Source organism: Clinocottus analis, unplaced genomic scaffold, assembly GCF_023055335.1.
Source record: "Clinocottus analis isolate CAN_PGR_092001 unplaced genomic scaffold, fCliAna1.0.p SCAF_5, whole genome shotgun sequence".
NCBI lineage: Eukaryota > Metazoa > Chordata > Actinopteri > Perciformes > Cottidae > Clinocottus > Clinocottus analis.
Genome location: NW_027176207.1, coordinates 18,787,380 through 18,803,230, shown reverse-complemented (window position 1 = coordinate 18,803,230; position 15,851 = coordinate 18,787,380). Strand labels below are relative to the sequence as shown.

General features: G+C 45.3%; 1 protein-coding gene across 1 annotated transcript in view; it reads right to left on the bottom strand.

Annotated features, from left to right (window-relative positions):
- Positions 1-6,209, bottom strand: part of LOC137803020 (polypeptide N-acetylgalactosaminyltransferase 10-like) — a 66,477-nt gene extending 60,268 nt beyond the window's left edge. The window contains exon 1 of the mRNA XM_068601270.1: positions 5,977-6,209. Within this exon, the coding sequence (XP_068457371.1) occupies positions 5,977-6,141 (165 nt within the window). The 5' untranslated portion in view covers positions 6,142-6,209. The remainder of the gene's footprint in view (positions 1-5,976) is intronic.
- Between the last annotated feature and the right edge of the window lie 9,642 nt (positions 6,210-15,851).

Genomic DNA, 15,851 nt, shown 5'->3' with positions numbered 1-15,851 from the left:
AACGCCGCGGGGTTTGCGTTTGTTCCCGAGGTACTGAGTGACTTCAGAAAGGGCCGAGAGGAACTGGAGTTGTCGGGTATTGACAAGTTGTTGAGTAAATTGTGGATGTTTTTTTTATTGGAACTACTTTCTATGAAGGGATATCTTGGGAGTATTCAGAGGTGTCGCGTATCGCGTGCGGTATTGATGAGCGAGATATACAAAAATGTGTTAATAATACACATTGTGTAAATACTCCAGCACCTCTTCGCTTGTTAGAAGTCTATAAAACACACAACGGAGGAAGTTAAAGATGGATTTGACTGGATTTGAAACCGCAATAACGTTGGTATTGTGAATTATTTTGGCCGTGTAGTGAAAATCTGATATTGTGCCAAACCTAATTCAGTAAAGCAGGATGATGCTTTGAGTTTTTCTTCGTACTTTCTGATAGTATGAACGCGGGACACACGTAATTCAATTCCCCTTTCATTGTACCGGAATGGCGGCAGATGTTCCACTGATGCATATCTCAAAACTTTGGCACATGCAAATGAAAACAGCTGTTAAGTTACAATATATACATACATTTTTTAATTTTTTAATTTGGCTATGGGAGAAAAAAAGAAGAAGCATTTCACCCTCCCATGCACGGGCTTTTGATGTGCCAACAAACGCCACACACACACACACACACACACACACACACACACACACACACACACACACACACACACACACACACACACACCGTGAGCTTTAAGCACGGTGCGATGGCCCCGCTGTGGGCTTCAGAGGTAATTTACAGCTGTGTTGGTTCTGCCTCCGTTGGCTCCCGTCCAAACACATCTCAGCCGTTCAAATAAGCTCCTTATTATCATGTCTGAGGGAGAGGAGGAAGGCGGGGGAATAACGGCAAAGAAGTACAGAAAGGTGGCCACTAAGCTCTGAGCCGTGGCGTTGCTCCTGCTCCCCGTGCTTCTTCCTCAGCCAGAGGCGGGAAAATAAACTTCTACCTCATGCTTTCAGTGGACACAACAGGATGTTCCTATTCATTCACATTGTAGTGGAAATGCATCACGAGCAACAGCAGACTAAACTGTTGCTTTCGCGTCTAAAAAGAGGGATGTTCGTAGAACCAGCGACCGGTTTTTGAAGACTCGGTGCTCGACCTCCAATTGGTTGAAATGAAAAGGAACTTTGCGGCCCCCGATGCACAGCGGAGCCTGCAGCGCGGCGTCGCCGTCGGAGGCCGAGCCCTGCCTCCGATGGTGATGAAGGCCCCCCCTCTCCCCGCGCAGCGTAACATTCTTCATAGCTGCAAATTCAAGCCGCGAGGCAGTCCTTCATCCCCCCCTCGTCTGTGTGTGAATGTCTCTCCGTCAGCAGAATCCAACCAGATGAGGTTTTTCCCCTCGCTGCTTGTTGCTCGTGTGCTGGGATCCGTTCAACACGGGGCGACGAAAGGACAGATGTGACTCACCCTCCTCCTCCTCCTCCTCCTCCTCCTCCCCTCCTCCAGGGCAGCTGTGCAACTCCCCAGTGTGAAGCCGACTCACTCTGTTCGGTGTGTGTTGCTGAGCTCCCTCCACTCCAGTGATCAACGCTCGGCATGGTTAAGCGGCACGGATAAATTGGTTGAACACCCGGAGCCGTCGGCCTCGGCGTGCCCGTGTACACTTCGGGGGCGAGTTCCCCCCCCAAAAGCCAACGCATTTGAAAGCAACAGAAACCAGTTTCACTGTAAAACAATCGTGAACAAAAAAATCGAACATTTACAATCTGACACTGAAAATAGAAAACTGGACTCGCAAACACAGTGCCGCTGCTTCTTCTTGGCTCTGGGACTGAAACGTTCAACCGTATTGCTCTGCTGGCAGCAACTTCACCGGCGACAGTTTGTGTTCAACATGCTCCACAATGAGCGCTTTTCATCCGGCTAATTATTCTTCCCTGCCATCCTCGCTCCTCGCGGGTTCCTCCAGGGGAAACGCAAATCAATTGAGGGCCAGTATCATCGCGGACGCAGTGGAGATGAGGGAGGAGGAAAAAAGGAAGGAAGGGAGGAGGGAGGGAGGAGGGAGGAAGGAGGCTCAAGGTGGCAACACCCCTTCAAAGTGAATCCGTTTGGTCATCGCTGCGATCCGATGGGACGGCAAAAGGAATACCGCCGACTCATCCAAAACAGTGACTCTATCTATCTATCTATCTGTCTGTCTGTCTGTCTGTCTGTCTGTCTGTCTGTCTGTCTGTCTGTCTGTCTATCTTGAGCAAGGAAGGGAGCCACATTAGGAAATAACCTATCTTCAACAAGCTGAGAAAAATGAAAGTGTGGAATCATCTCTCATTCAACCCTGGTGGTTTCCAGCCACACGGATGGTTTTGCTTGTATTTGCCCAGTTTGAGAGATCTGTGAGGTCAGAGTTGCCTCCCAAACTCGATTTAGGTGGCGGCGGTGTTGGGATTTCTTCTTCAAATATTGAAAAAAAACAAGCATTTGTAGGAGTTATCAGCAACCTCTGGGAACCCTCTTGTGTCCCCTTTTTTAACTCCGGATAATCCACAGAAACACATTTCTGCAGCAGCCGGTCCTTCCAATGAAAACTGGTCACAGCGAGTTGCCGCTGCACTTTCAATCTCCACATAGCAGCTTTGTGTCAAGGAGTCGTGCTCTCTCTTCAGCTGCTGCTGCTGCTACAGTGCCCTGAAAGGAAGACGCCGCCGAACATGTATCTTTTCATCACCACTGGTGTGCACCTTGTGAGTCTGTGTGAGTCAGTGTGTGTGTGTGTGTGTGTGTGAGAGAGAGAGTAAACATGGCAAAATGTGATCTTAAAAACATTGAGTCGAGAGGGAACCACCACACACAGAAGCATCACTTTCCCAGGTGCTTATATTTCTGTATATCTGTATATATATATGTGTGTGTGTGTGTGTGTCTGTGGATAGATGTTGTTGGTACAATAGTGTGCAGGTGTGCCGTTGTGTGGCGGCTCTGATCCCGTTGTAACACGGTCTCTAGTCTGTTCCCTCTGTAAAGGCTTTACAAGTGACTCCGAGAAGGTTTCGCGAAGGTCATCGGCCACGTTACTCAACGAAGACGGATGAACCGCGAGGTTCTGAAGACGTGGGTCACGTGGGTCAAAGAGGGGATTTAAGCTACAGGAGGGGTGCGACCGGGTGTTGCCACCGGGATCCACTGTGCACGCGCTGTGAATCCAAGCCGACTGACGCTGTAGTTTCACACACTGGGGAAATCTTCCCAACGGGAATGCTCCGGGGCAAACGGGAGAAGAAGAAAAAAAAAACACAAGTCGGGGATAAAGTGCAACCAAATCAACGAGTATTCAGCTGAAGAAGAAGAAGAAGAAAAAAGCAGTTTTCCCGCCCCCATTTCTAGTTAAATAAGTCTTAAAAAAACAGTGTCGTTCATTTATATTCTATCTTATCGGACACATCACTGAGGAAGATTGTGTCTGAATCAGACTGCAGCTCCTTCTTTATAGATTTAATCCGCTCTTATTCTGATGGTTTAAGCGCTGTGTCGTCTACAAGTGAAGCAGACAGAAACCAAACAAAGGGGAAGGAAATATCCTCTACAGATGTCTCTAACAAGACTTATGTGGGAAAAGGCTGAATGGGATAAGGGTATTGATTTTTATCTACTTCAGTGAAGCCATACCAGCCCACAGGGAGCACTCAAACACAGAACACACACACACACACACACACACACACACACACACACACACACATTGTTCCTTCCTTTTCCCTCATTTGTTCTTTGTTCCATTTGTCTTTTGCTATTAAGTTTCCCAAAAAAAACAAAAGAAAAGAAGATGAATGCTCGCAGCCCGCTTCCAGCAGCGTAAAAGAGGTTATGTGTTGCATTAAAAGATCACATAAGACAAATGTTGGCGCTGCCTGATGTAAAGCTGGCAGCCTATAAAGTGTGTTTCCCATGCTTCTCACACGATGCTTGCGAAGAAAAAGCCGCCGGTACCCATGTGGCGCTGACATAATGTCAATTAGCGTTGAACCGGCGCTCCACCTCACAGCCACAGCCGAGTTCAGCGACAACGCCGATCCGTCTTAGAACTACGAAGAAGACGACGGACGGGCAGCAAATGACCAATTTCATCAGGTGTGATCATGTTTTGCGCACAGTAACGAGGCGGAGGCAACGCAACACGAGAGGCAACGCAACACGAGAGGCAACGCAACGCAAGAGGGACGAGACCGATATTTTAAACCATGTCCTGAAGCAGTATTATATTTCCGTGGCATATATGTTTCATATCTGACGGCATTAGTGTAAGATTGTCACAAATTGGCACCTAAAAACACCGATTCAACCAGCTTTTATCCAAAGCACTTTACATTGTTCCTCCTCCGATCCACCCATTAGCACACACACACTCACACACACTAGTGATGGTGAGCCCCTCCCTTCCTGTAAGGTGCTGCCATGAGTCCCGGGTTCGATCCCCGGCCCCAGGTACACTTCAAACATGTGGAGAAGAGGAGCCGGGGATCGACTCGCTCTACCTGCCCGACTATCTGACTCCTCTCTGACTCATTTTGTTGGTTCGTAACGACATCGACAGCTTTACAACCTCAGATTCTGACAATGTGTCTGGCAACGATCACGATGAGTGTACACCATCCATCATATCCATTATATGGCTGAACTACATTTGACTACTCACTGCGGTAAGAACAAATATGAGGTTCACATAGTTTCTTTCTTGGAAAGCCTTGGGAGTCATGAAGAAACATAATGATAATCAGTATGATCTCACTCTCTCTGAGTATTTAGCCTGCAACGCCAATTCCAAACAACTCCGAAATGAAGATATATAATATGATTAGCCTTTATGCCATTACATTCAGGGAGGATATTAAAGGCAATCTGTGTTAAATGTTCTCTCAGGGTGATATCAAATGCAATTGGTTCCACATCGTAAAGCACCGGGGAACTATAGTGCAACAGCGTTGAGTCTTTACAATACGAGCTGCACTCGTACCACAAAGGCATGCTGGGGGACGAAGGAATGAGGACTCTCTCAGAGTTAGATACAAATCCATTTAGAGGGTAAAACACATTTTTGATCCATCACATCATACGTATGGGATGTTTCCAAGAACCCTTTTCACAAGAAAAAACACGAGAACAAACTTGTTACATCCAAATTGAGTCATGGATCATAATCCTGTGACTGTTTCTCGTTGTTCTTAATGACTTTTACATTAATCGATCGTGCAAATAGCCGGCGGTGAGCTTCGTGGTCCCGTACAGTGAGAGCCATAAGGACCAGACGTTGACGCAATTAAAACATGATCACTTAATAAAACCATCGGCTGTTGTTTGTCGTTCTGAAAACAACACAACCAGGAATGCCGAATGCAGGACACTCAACTGCAGCGGATCACCCGGGTCTCCAGCAGAGATCAATAACACCAGGCAGCAAACAAGACTGACAGCACGAGGGACTTTGCAGCCTAAACCGCGTGCCAACCCTAAGCCTCTACAGCTGCCTCGAGGGGCTGCTGGGAAATCTCTAGAAAATGAAAATGAAAATAAAATCAGTGCAGAATTACACCACAAGCTGAAAGGAAACCAACGCAATCTTCCACTGCGTGGACACGTTGGATATGTCCCATGTTTTTTGTTGTTGTTTTTTTTGACCTGCAATTTAAAAAAAAACTAAACAAGAAGCGTCTGTTCCCTGTTCACACAAACTCTGGGCGCTCTCCAGGGTGCTGAACCCGAGCGGCGCGCTCCGAGGCTCTGACTCCCGCAGTGACGAGCTTTCACAGCAGATCTTGGTCATCCCAGTCACTTCCAAAGTCGTCTACGATCAGTGCTGAAGCAAAGGTTCCTTTGAATGTAGTAGTCGCAGGAGAAGAAAACACGAGGCATCGTGGCACTTGTGTTTTCTCAAGACCCGACACTCAACACATGCGAAGTGTTCTCGGCGACATTCATGCACCGACCTGTACCCGCAGGACGCCGCCCGGACCGTCCGCCGAGGAGGAGCCGGGCGAGTTGTCGACCACTCGGTCCCGGTACAGCGACCACAGCCCGACGTTGGGGAGGAAAAGGAGAGCCGCTATGAGCAGCCCGGCGACCTGCAGCAGCCTCTTCTCCTTCCGCCTCATCTCTCCGGGAGGAAGCGCGAGTGAAGCAGCGGCGGCGGCGGTGAGGAAGACCAGCGAGTCCCCGACTGCCTCTGGCTTTCTGAGCCGAGACAAGTTTCACTCTGAGAGAGTGAGAGAGAGAGGGAGGGAGGGAGGGAGGGAGGGAGGGATGAGGGGGGGCGGACTGCTTTTCAAGCTTGTTGGAAAACACGAACGGACGCCACGTCCTGTTGGGACTTTCACAATAAAGGTTGCAATTAAAATTTAAAAAATATTTAAAAAAAAAAAAAAAAAGGAAGGCTCGTTGTGTTCCCGGTGACGTCAAAAAACAGCACCTGTGGTAAATGCTAAGTGGCGGATTAGATATTGTCACAATTAAATCTATGCAGCACCGCTACAATAAAAGGCAATTGTGACAACAACAAAAAGAAAATCATAATTCTGACACACAAAAAAAATGTGGACAAAAAAAATCAAATAATTCTGACAAAAAAATTGAAATTTTGACCCAAAAAAATGACAAAAAATTATGTCATAGTGATGATGATATAGTAAGTGTGCATGCACACTGTTGATGGCGGAGCCTGCGTGTGTGCTGTCCTGAATAAACCACACAATGAGCACGATAACGTCTCGTAGCTTTCCTGACAAGGAGCTAAAATGTGCGTGAGACTCACTGTTTGATTCTCTCTCTACATGCTATTGTGTTAACACACTTTCTGTTTGTTCTTCTTCTTGTTTTAATGGCTCTGTGCAGTCTGTGCTGCCGGTCGCCCCTGTTGAGAAAGAAAGCAACAGCTCCTTTTTTTTTAGTCATACTTCTTTTTTAAACTTTTTTTGTCACTATTTTTTGGTCATACTTTTTTTGTCACCCTTATTTTTGATACATTTTTTTTGTCACTTTTTTTTTTGACACTTTCTTTTTTTGCCATAATTTTTTTGCCTCTTTTGTCTTGCTTTTTTTTGTCTTACTTTTTTTCAGTCAACTTATGTAAGTCTAACTGCATAAAAAAAGAACAAACAAGACACTATACCATGTGTGCGACACGCCTAAAGCCGTGCCGTCTCCTGTGCACTGTGTGTAGTTGGGCTGTTAGGAAGTACGTCCAACAATTTCCTTATTCAAACACCTTTTTATTAATTATATCATGTCTTGGTATTCAAACACCACTCGCCCGCCCCTCTCTCTCTTACAAACATAACATTGATGCTTTTGTTTTGAAGGGTCGATCCCCCAACTTCCTGTGATTTTCTGATTCGCTCCATCAAACTTGATCCAATTCACAAATGATTGTTTAAAGAAGACTTGGAGGGCGGTAATCAATAGAGCACACCCTTGACAAACTTCTCTGAATGTAGTGCTTGAGACACAAAAGACAGACTTCAAAAGATGAATGACGCCAAGCGCTACTTTCTGCTCACATCGTTCTCGATCAGATAATCCCAACGGAACAAACGAGGACACGCGATCACCTTTATTTTAAGCTCAGTAATACCTTCAGGATGAGGACTGCTGACCTTTATCCAAAGCATTGGCGCCGCTGCCTTCCATGCAGGTGAATCTCTACTAAAGTTACATTGCATTGCAATAAATCCCCACGTATACATAGAATACAACAACGTGTAGAAATTAAATCAAAGGTCTTAACGAACCGTAAGCACGTTGACATTTTTGAATCATCATTAAAGAATGTATCTGTTTTTTCATGCAAAGGCTACAACTGTACCAGCAGGCAGAGAGGACTGTGAAACGCTGCCTCCCAGCTTTTTAAGTGTCTCTTTAAAGGGGAACTGAAACAGACCAATAGTGACAGTTCTTTTGTGTCATTTCATTGCTGCCGCTCTCCAGTATTTGTCTGTCCTCATCCCACAGTCAGGTGGGATTCCCTCGCTTCCCTTTTTTTCCCCCCCGGTGCGGTAATAGGAAGCCGAAGAGCATCCGAACACTTTCTCAGTCCGTGCTTCCATGTGAGGAATTTTGTTCCATTTTCTCTCAGCGCTCCTCTCCACCGCCTCCCCCTTATCCCCTGAAGCAATTTTTTCCCTCAAGGCTGCACTTGCAGACAGACACAGAGGACACAATGACTGCATTATATTGCACTGTCGCCGTGCGGCTCCTTACTTAATGAACAGCGGCCATGCTTGACTCTCGACTCTGAATCCAAACTTCAGCGAAATACCATCCCGTCCCGAGTAGCGCGCGGGAGGAGCAGAGCAGGTGTCGGCTCAACGGGGAGAACGTCCTCTCGCCAAGGGACTCGTGCAAACATCAGCAAGCGTCTGCCCCGCTGCTCTGCCCTTGAGCAAGAAACCTGATCCCTGATAAGGCAGAGGCCCATCATGGCCTCAGTGGGTCAGTGGCCCTCCATCAGTACACTCGCTCTCCCACGTGCGCAGATGACGGACCGACAAAACCCAACACCGAGCGTCGGATTCTTCGACGTTTCTTCAGAGAAGACGTTCAGCTTTTTGAATGCGTTGTTCCCTTCCAGCCGCACGTACTATCCAGGCATCCGTTTATCTGCAGCCGCTTGTCCTGTTCAGTGTCTGTGTGTCGCAGATAGTGAACACGGCGATTGTGAGTCAATGAATGGAGGATCTTTTTCTTTTTTTTTTGTAATCCAGCAATGGAGGTGTATCACTGCCATCAGACTGCGAGTGTGACGAGGTGGTTTGGATTCCTCGTCACACACAGGTACAATTCCCCAAATTGAGCTTTGCATTGAAGAATAACGTGAAAAGGCCGTCTGCAATATGTTTCACAACCAACGTTGAGTGTGCTAATGGGGTGTACTGTATCCTATTTAGGGAAAAAAGTTGTCGGTTACGAGTTACATGGAATGTGTTATCAACTCAAAAAGGGAAAAATCTGGATTAAATCTTTTTGGGACGTTTTTGGCCCGGCAGACTTTAACTTTTCCACGAGTTTGAGTCGCCTGATATGTGTAAGTTTCCATCTGAAGACTACAGCAGGCTGAAGGGTAAGAGGTATTACTGTCTTTCCGTTGTTCGTATAATGTTTATTTGACCTGCTGGAGCCGATGTTTCCAGCTCCGTTCATTATAACAGACGCTTGAGTAAATTCTCATAAGGGAAGTCGTGTCACAGCCCCCTTTTTTTTTTTTTTTGAATGAGCTCTGTTAATGGCTTTCAGCAGAGAAGAGTAAATCAGTGATTTGCCATCAGGGGGGATATTAATACTGTCACTTCCTCTGCTTTGATGCACTGAGAATTACCTGGGTTTCATATTGTTGTTGAACCTCTTTCATATCCACACTGAGCCGGTGACACGAGCGGGAAGAGTTATAAAGCGTAAATCCCCACCACATTCAGAGGTTGCCGGGTTCATCCATAATTCATGCGGGAAGACGCCGAACAGATTGAATTGTCACAACTCAGGCTGGTACAGATGAAGGGAGAACAAGAGAGGAATGAGCTGCTCTCTCTCTCTCTCTCTCTCTCTCTGTCTTTCCCCTTCTCTTCCTCTCTGAGTGTCCAGAGCAGGAATGGAGGGCGCAGGATTAGCGGGGGGGAGAGACTCCAACGCATTTCGGGTTCAAGTCCGCTCCGTCAAACAATGTGTCAACTCTGGCGTTAACCCACACTCATTCCTCCGACTGTATATATGCATGCCTGTCAAATGCATGGGTTAGAAGAGATTAGAGGGACCGCTTTAGAAATGAGGATTTGTTCATGGTGTGTCAGAGGTTACGGAGAAGAGGCAGATTGGCTGCCACTCGGAACAATAACGAGTCAGAGGGGGGCAGTTCCAGGTCAAGAAGAGGAGGTCGGCGTTTTCCGCTGTGCTATCAGTGGCAGTCAGACGATGCAGCAAAGGAAGTGCTGCTACAAAAATTCAATTTATGCTAATTACGCAGCAAAAATTAACTGAGCAAGCAAACCTGAATGACGCATTGGCCTGCGATGACCCTGCAAGCGTCCAGCACTCATCTGGCTGGGACGCTTTGGCTCAATGACATTCACGTGGAAATTTAAAACTAAAAACAGAACAAACAAAGTGGAAAGGATCCCTGGCAGCAGCTCTCATGCTGTGTTCACACATATAGATACAGGCAAAGTGTTTTCACGCATCAGACAAAGAGGTTATGTTTACGGTTTGTCTGTTTGTCAGCAGGATTACGGTGGACTCAAGTGCCCTCTTGGAAAGGAAACTTGACAAAGTTCCCTCTGGGGTGCCTCTCACCGTGGAGAAAATAGGATAAACTTCCCTTTAAAACGCGCCGACGGGAGATAAAACATGATAAAGTGCCCTCTGGGTTGACCTTCCAGTGGAGAAAATCCAATGAAATGCTCTCTAGTTTGACCTTCCAGTGGAGAAAACACTATAAAGAGCCCTCTGGGTTGACCTTCTAGTGGAGAAAACACTATAAAGAGCCCTCTGGGTTGACCTTCTAGTGGAGAAAACACTATAAAGAGCCCTCTGGGTTGACCTTCTAGTGGAGAAAACATGATTAAGTGCCCTCTGGGTTGACCTTCTAGTGGAGAAAACATGATTAAGTGCCCTCTTTGATGCCCCTGAGGTAGATCAAATGTTACAAAGTGCCATCTCGGGTTCCCTTCCTGTGGAGACAATATGATGAATTTCCCTTTTTGGATTTTCTTATGATATATATATATATATAACATTATAAAGTGTCATCTACCATGGGTGAAAAACGTCATAACATCTCTTCTTGGTTGCCCTTCAGAGGAGATGACACAACCAGAGTGCCCTCTTGAATACCCCAAGGGCAGCTAAAACAAGATGAAGTGCCCTCTAGGGTGCCCTTCAAGTGGAGAAAACATTATGAAGTGCCGTGTGGAATGCCAAAACTGGTTTTAAAACGTGATGAAGTGCCCTCTTGGGTACCAAATGAGATGCAGAGCACTAATGGGTGACCTCAAGTGCCATATAGACTGCCCTACATGCCAAACAGCTCACATGCAGCTGCAGCCCTTTTTCATTTAGTTTATCCTGGCCAACCAGACCGTCTGCCACTGGAAGGGCATCAGCCAAGGAAGAACTTGACACAACTTCTTTTTTTACTTTCGTGAACATTGCGAAGGCCTGCGCTCTCCCTGTGGCCTTTTAGTTTAACTCCACCAAAGAGTTGATGTTTTCGGTTCAATATATTTGTCAGCAGGATGATGAGAAAACTGCTGAACTGATGTTCATGAAACTTGAATGAAGTGCAGCCCTGGGCCCAGGAATTCGCCCTTATGTTGGCCTTCAGATTGGTCTGCATGCTCCGATCGCCTTCCTGGATGTATTATGCATTCAAACCCTGTAAGCTGCTTAAAGTTATCCTTAAAGTTCTTTAATAAAGGATTAAGGGGAAAGTTGTCTCTGATCAGTGTTTCCTCCGGGTTCCTTTGAAGTTCTTATCTGTAGTTGAGGGGAATAGAAAACTACTGTGGGATCGATAGTCGCCAGGCTGTTGGTCCTTTCTGCATCATTTGCATCAAGCTGAATATTTTTAAACTTCCCCGCGTCTCACGTCTGGAAGGCTTTCGATGACTAAGGTAGTGACGGGCGGGATCGGCATGTTTTTTAGGAATCAGTTAACAAATCTGTGGCGTCCTGTTAAATCTACGTTATCTTCGGTTGTGTTAATTGGGGTGCTGTTGTCTCGTCGGATTTATTTCAAAATCAGATAAGATCACATGAAAAGCTATAGGTGTGGAGGGTCCACCCTTCCTATCGTCTCTGAATTCAGAAATGTGTTTCTGGCGTCATTAAAAATTCTCAGTGTATCAAATTACTTTACATTTCTGTCGTTTCTGGACGGGCATATTAGCATGTGTGTACACATACGTGTTGCATTAAGCGCAATTACTGGACTGCCTTCACATGCACCTGGTGGCTTTTTCCACTCTGTTTGCCCTAAATGACTGAAGGTCTGTGACTAAAAGCTGGCATGCAATCAAAGAATGAAAAAAAAGCTCCTTTTTGTATGAACATGACTAAAACATTCAGAAGTGTTTACTGTCAAGAGTTGCAGCAAAACAAAATAGCCCTAAAATAGATGAAGGTGCTGTTTACATCATCACAAGCCGACAAACACAGTTGTGTGTAACAGCCGTGTGTGTGTGTGTGTGTGTGTGTGTGTGTGTGTGAGATCATCGCAACACCTAATTAACAGAATACTGCTCTTAACCTGTGCCGTGTAAATACTATTTCTGTTCCTGCTTAACGTGACGTGTTTTTAATTTAGATGAACTGTGATTAGCTGAGCGTTACTGCTGGCTCTGTTTTCCTGGAGACACAACAGATAGATGTGGGCAATTATTTCTGCAGCTTTAGCCTCTCTCACCTTTTTCTGCAAGTGAGAAACTGAAATTCCTCTTCCTTTGGATAATTATGTCTTTCTGTCGCACAAAAGGACTGTAATACACACGATCTGTGGGGATTCGATAAGGGGATGTTGCTCAATCCCGATGTCTCCAAGAGCTGCTTCTCCGGGTAATGAGTCATCGGCATTTCAACCTCAATGTTTAGCCTGCAAACTCTGTCCCTTTGTCAGCTGTTCAGCTCAAAGCAACGCCGGCAGGATTGCATCGAATGACATGGAAAGCAGGTAGAGGGGTCCACGCAATCTCGTTGGAAAGATGGTGGACGACACACTGAAAGAGGTCAAATGTGATTCACACAGAGGGAGATAGACGAGAGGATGAAGATCCACATCGAGGGTGGAAAGTGAATTCGCGAATATTGAAAATCGATTTGTTTTCAAGCAAAGATCCTCTGATAAAGCTCCTCGTGTGTGACGTGTTGCTGCATTTAATTGACTTATGTGATAATAAACTGGTTGCCTTTACAGTTTTAGTGTTGGTAGAACAAAATAAGACATTACTTTGGGCTTTAGGAGACCGTAGTGGACATGTTTAATCAGTTTAAAGAACAAGCAATTAATAAAATAAAAAAACAATCTGTGGTTTATTAGTGAAAACCACTGGAGCCCCTAAAGGTGTACTAATATTGATTAGTACACCTTTATTCTTGGTTGGCTGTATGTAGTTAGAGCAAGAAACATGAAGTAAAGGTGTGAAGTCATGGTTATATTATAAAAGGATTTAATATGCAACAGCACCCGCTGAGTCAGCAGGATGTGCTCCAGATTGATCATTTCTCGCGGCCTGGAGTGTGCACACGGTGATGTTTCAATGAATGATGTGTTACTTTTCGTGGTGAGCCCATTGAAGGCAGAAAGGAAAGCTTGCACTAACATCGCCCGTGCGACTATAAAAAGTGTGTGGCGCGCTCTCTTTCTGTTGGCGATGGAGAGGGCGGAGGAACACTCGATTTATGGGCGAAAGCGCCCTTTCTTAATGCCGCGAAAGGTCAAGAAGTGGTAATTCACCGGAGACGCTACAGTCGCGCGTGCAAAGACGGAACAAAATAATGTAAGGCGCGGATGGTATGCAGAGCGGGGGAGCGGAACGGACTCGTTTCATGGTTGCACTTTACTATTTTCGTCGGAGGCTTTTCTTTCTAATTGCACAGCTTTTCGGGCGAAAGCTCATCCGTCATGTGGCACGGGAGAGTTTATTCTTTTTGTGTATAAATGAACTCTGCAGCCTCGGTATTGTCTGAGACTCACGGTGTAACTGGCAGATAAAAAAAAACAAAAAACAGAGCTGTTCCTGGACCAGTGCCGTAAATCTGTCTCCTCTCTCTGGTCCCACGGTGATATCTACATCCCTTGCATTGAATTTCATTACAGTAACTCTGTGTTTGTTTAGATACCCTGGCAGCTTTCATTGTCTTTTTGCTACCTTCCTCAGAAATATCACAAGGACTGCCAGGTGGTCGTATCTTTCCCCCCCAAGTCATTTCTGTCATTGCCTCGATGCTCGTCTAGCACCAAATCCCAGCTGTGGGACAATAGATAGGCTCCATCATTCCAGTTTACTGTCGGCTGTGCCCATTTTCAGACTTTTGTTGCTTGTTGTTGTATTTTTTCGCTGCTCTCCAATGTGTCAATTCTGGTCTCGGAGCAGTTCATAATGTGCCTCTCTTTCTTCCACGTCGGTGAAACTGCTGACCTCAGGTTTTATATGGAAGACGTGTTGTTTGCCTTCACGAGTGTGTGTTTCAGAAGTCGCCTTTTGCTCTATTCTAGGTGCTTTATTCGGAGCACCCGAGGCTCAGTCTGTCCCTCAGATACATGTTCTCTTGCACAAGTTGCACAAATATCCCATAAATTCTGCGAGTTTGGACCTTGTCTGGATGTATAAGTTTGATATTGAGTGTTATAAAAGTAGCTCTTACTGAGGTGTTAAAACTCAAATCTCAACAGAGAAGTTCTTTTATTCTCTGCCTGTAAATATGCGCCTACATTTTGTCTGTCTTGGAAATGTATGGAAAACCGTGCGCTGAAAGGATTAATTGCATCATGAAATGTAGACCGGCTTGTATATGGATAGGCAATTAAATAATGCATTGAATACACATTTTAAATATGTTGTTTCCTGTGACGTTTAAGTTTATGGATGAGACATTGAAATTCCTCCGAAGACACACAAGAATGAGGAATAACTTTTAATAGGATGTCTTTAAAACTGTGGATCCAGTTTGTCTTTGATTGTTGTTTCATAATAAATGAAGGTACCCAGATATGTGTCGCACTGAACTTGTTCATTGAACTGTCCCTTAATGGCTTCCTTCTTTTAAAGCAGACTATTTTCTTTTGTTTTTGTTACACTAGAACTAGAAGGAGAGCGGCAGCTGAGGAAATTATACCCGGCAAAGACAATGATGGTACACTTCTGTACACTATGCATGAACGGAGTTCATCCTCACCTCCTCCATCACCATCTGGTACGCTGCAGCCACCGCCAAGGATGGTTGATCTCTGCTGAGAAGGTGATCGTCCACAAGCTGCCATCTCTGCTCGAATTACACGTCTCCAGGACCCTGAGGCGGACAAAAAAAAACAACACTCTGACCTCTCCTACCCTGGACACAAACTGTTTGAGTGTGTTTCTTCTGGCGCGGGGGTGTGGTCGGTCAGGACCGAAACCCTCACGCCACCAAAAAATGTCCCGACTGCATTCAGGTTAATCAACAAGGCCTGAGACCAACGCTAACCGATGCTTTTACATCCCCAGAACAATTATTTACTCATCCCTGCAGAACTGTGCACTTAAAAATAAAGACAACATATTTAACATATTTTCATATCGATGTCCAACGTGCAAAACCTCCTATCTGCAAAATTATCATGGAAAAGTGGGGAAAACCCTCCTATCTGCACATTGTGTTTTTCTTTTTGGTATTTTGTATTGTTTATTCTTAACAAATAGCATTCTGCAAGAAAAAGAAGAAAAACAATGTTCACAAAAAGTGCTTTTTTTCCCCACCATCGATATATATATGTTATATGTTTTTCTATGGTATATTTTCATATTTTTCATAATGTCTTTTTACTATTGTTTGTCGGTATGCACTAATCAAATGTATTGTACATGCAATAGTACTAACAATAACCTGTTTCTGGTTCTCGTTTTTAAATTTAAACATCCCACCGCTTAAAAATGATCATCATCCACTGGATCAAGACCGTAATTACTCGCCTCTTACAGAATGCTGGGTGGATGCTCACTGCAGAGAAGTTCAGAAGCGACAGACGTGTACCAGCCGTCCCCTTTTGCGTCTTGTGTATTGTCGTCTTAAGACATGCAATCAGTTTCTCTTCATCTCAGGATTACAGCTCCCGTGGACTTCAAAA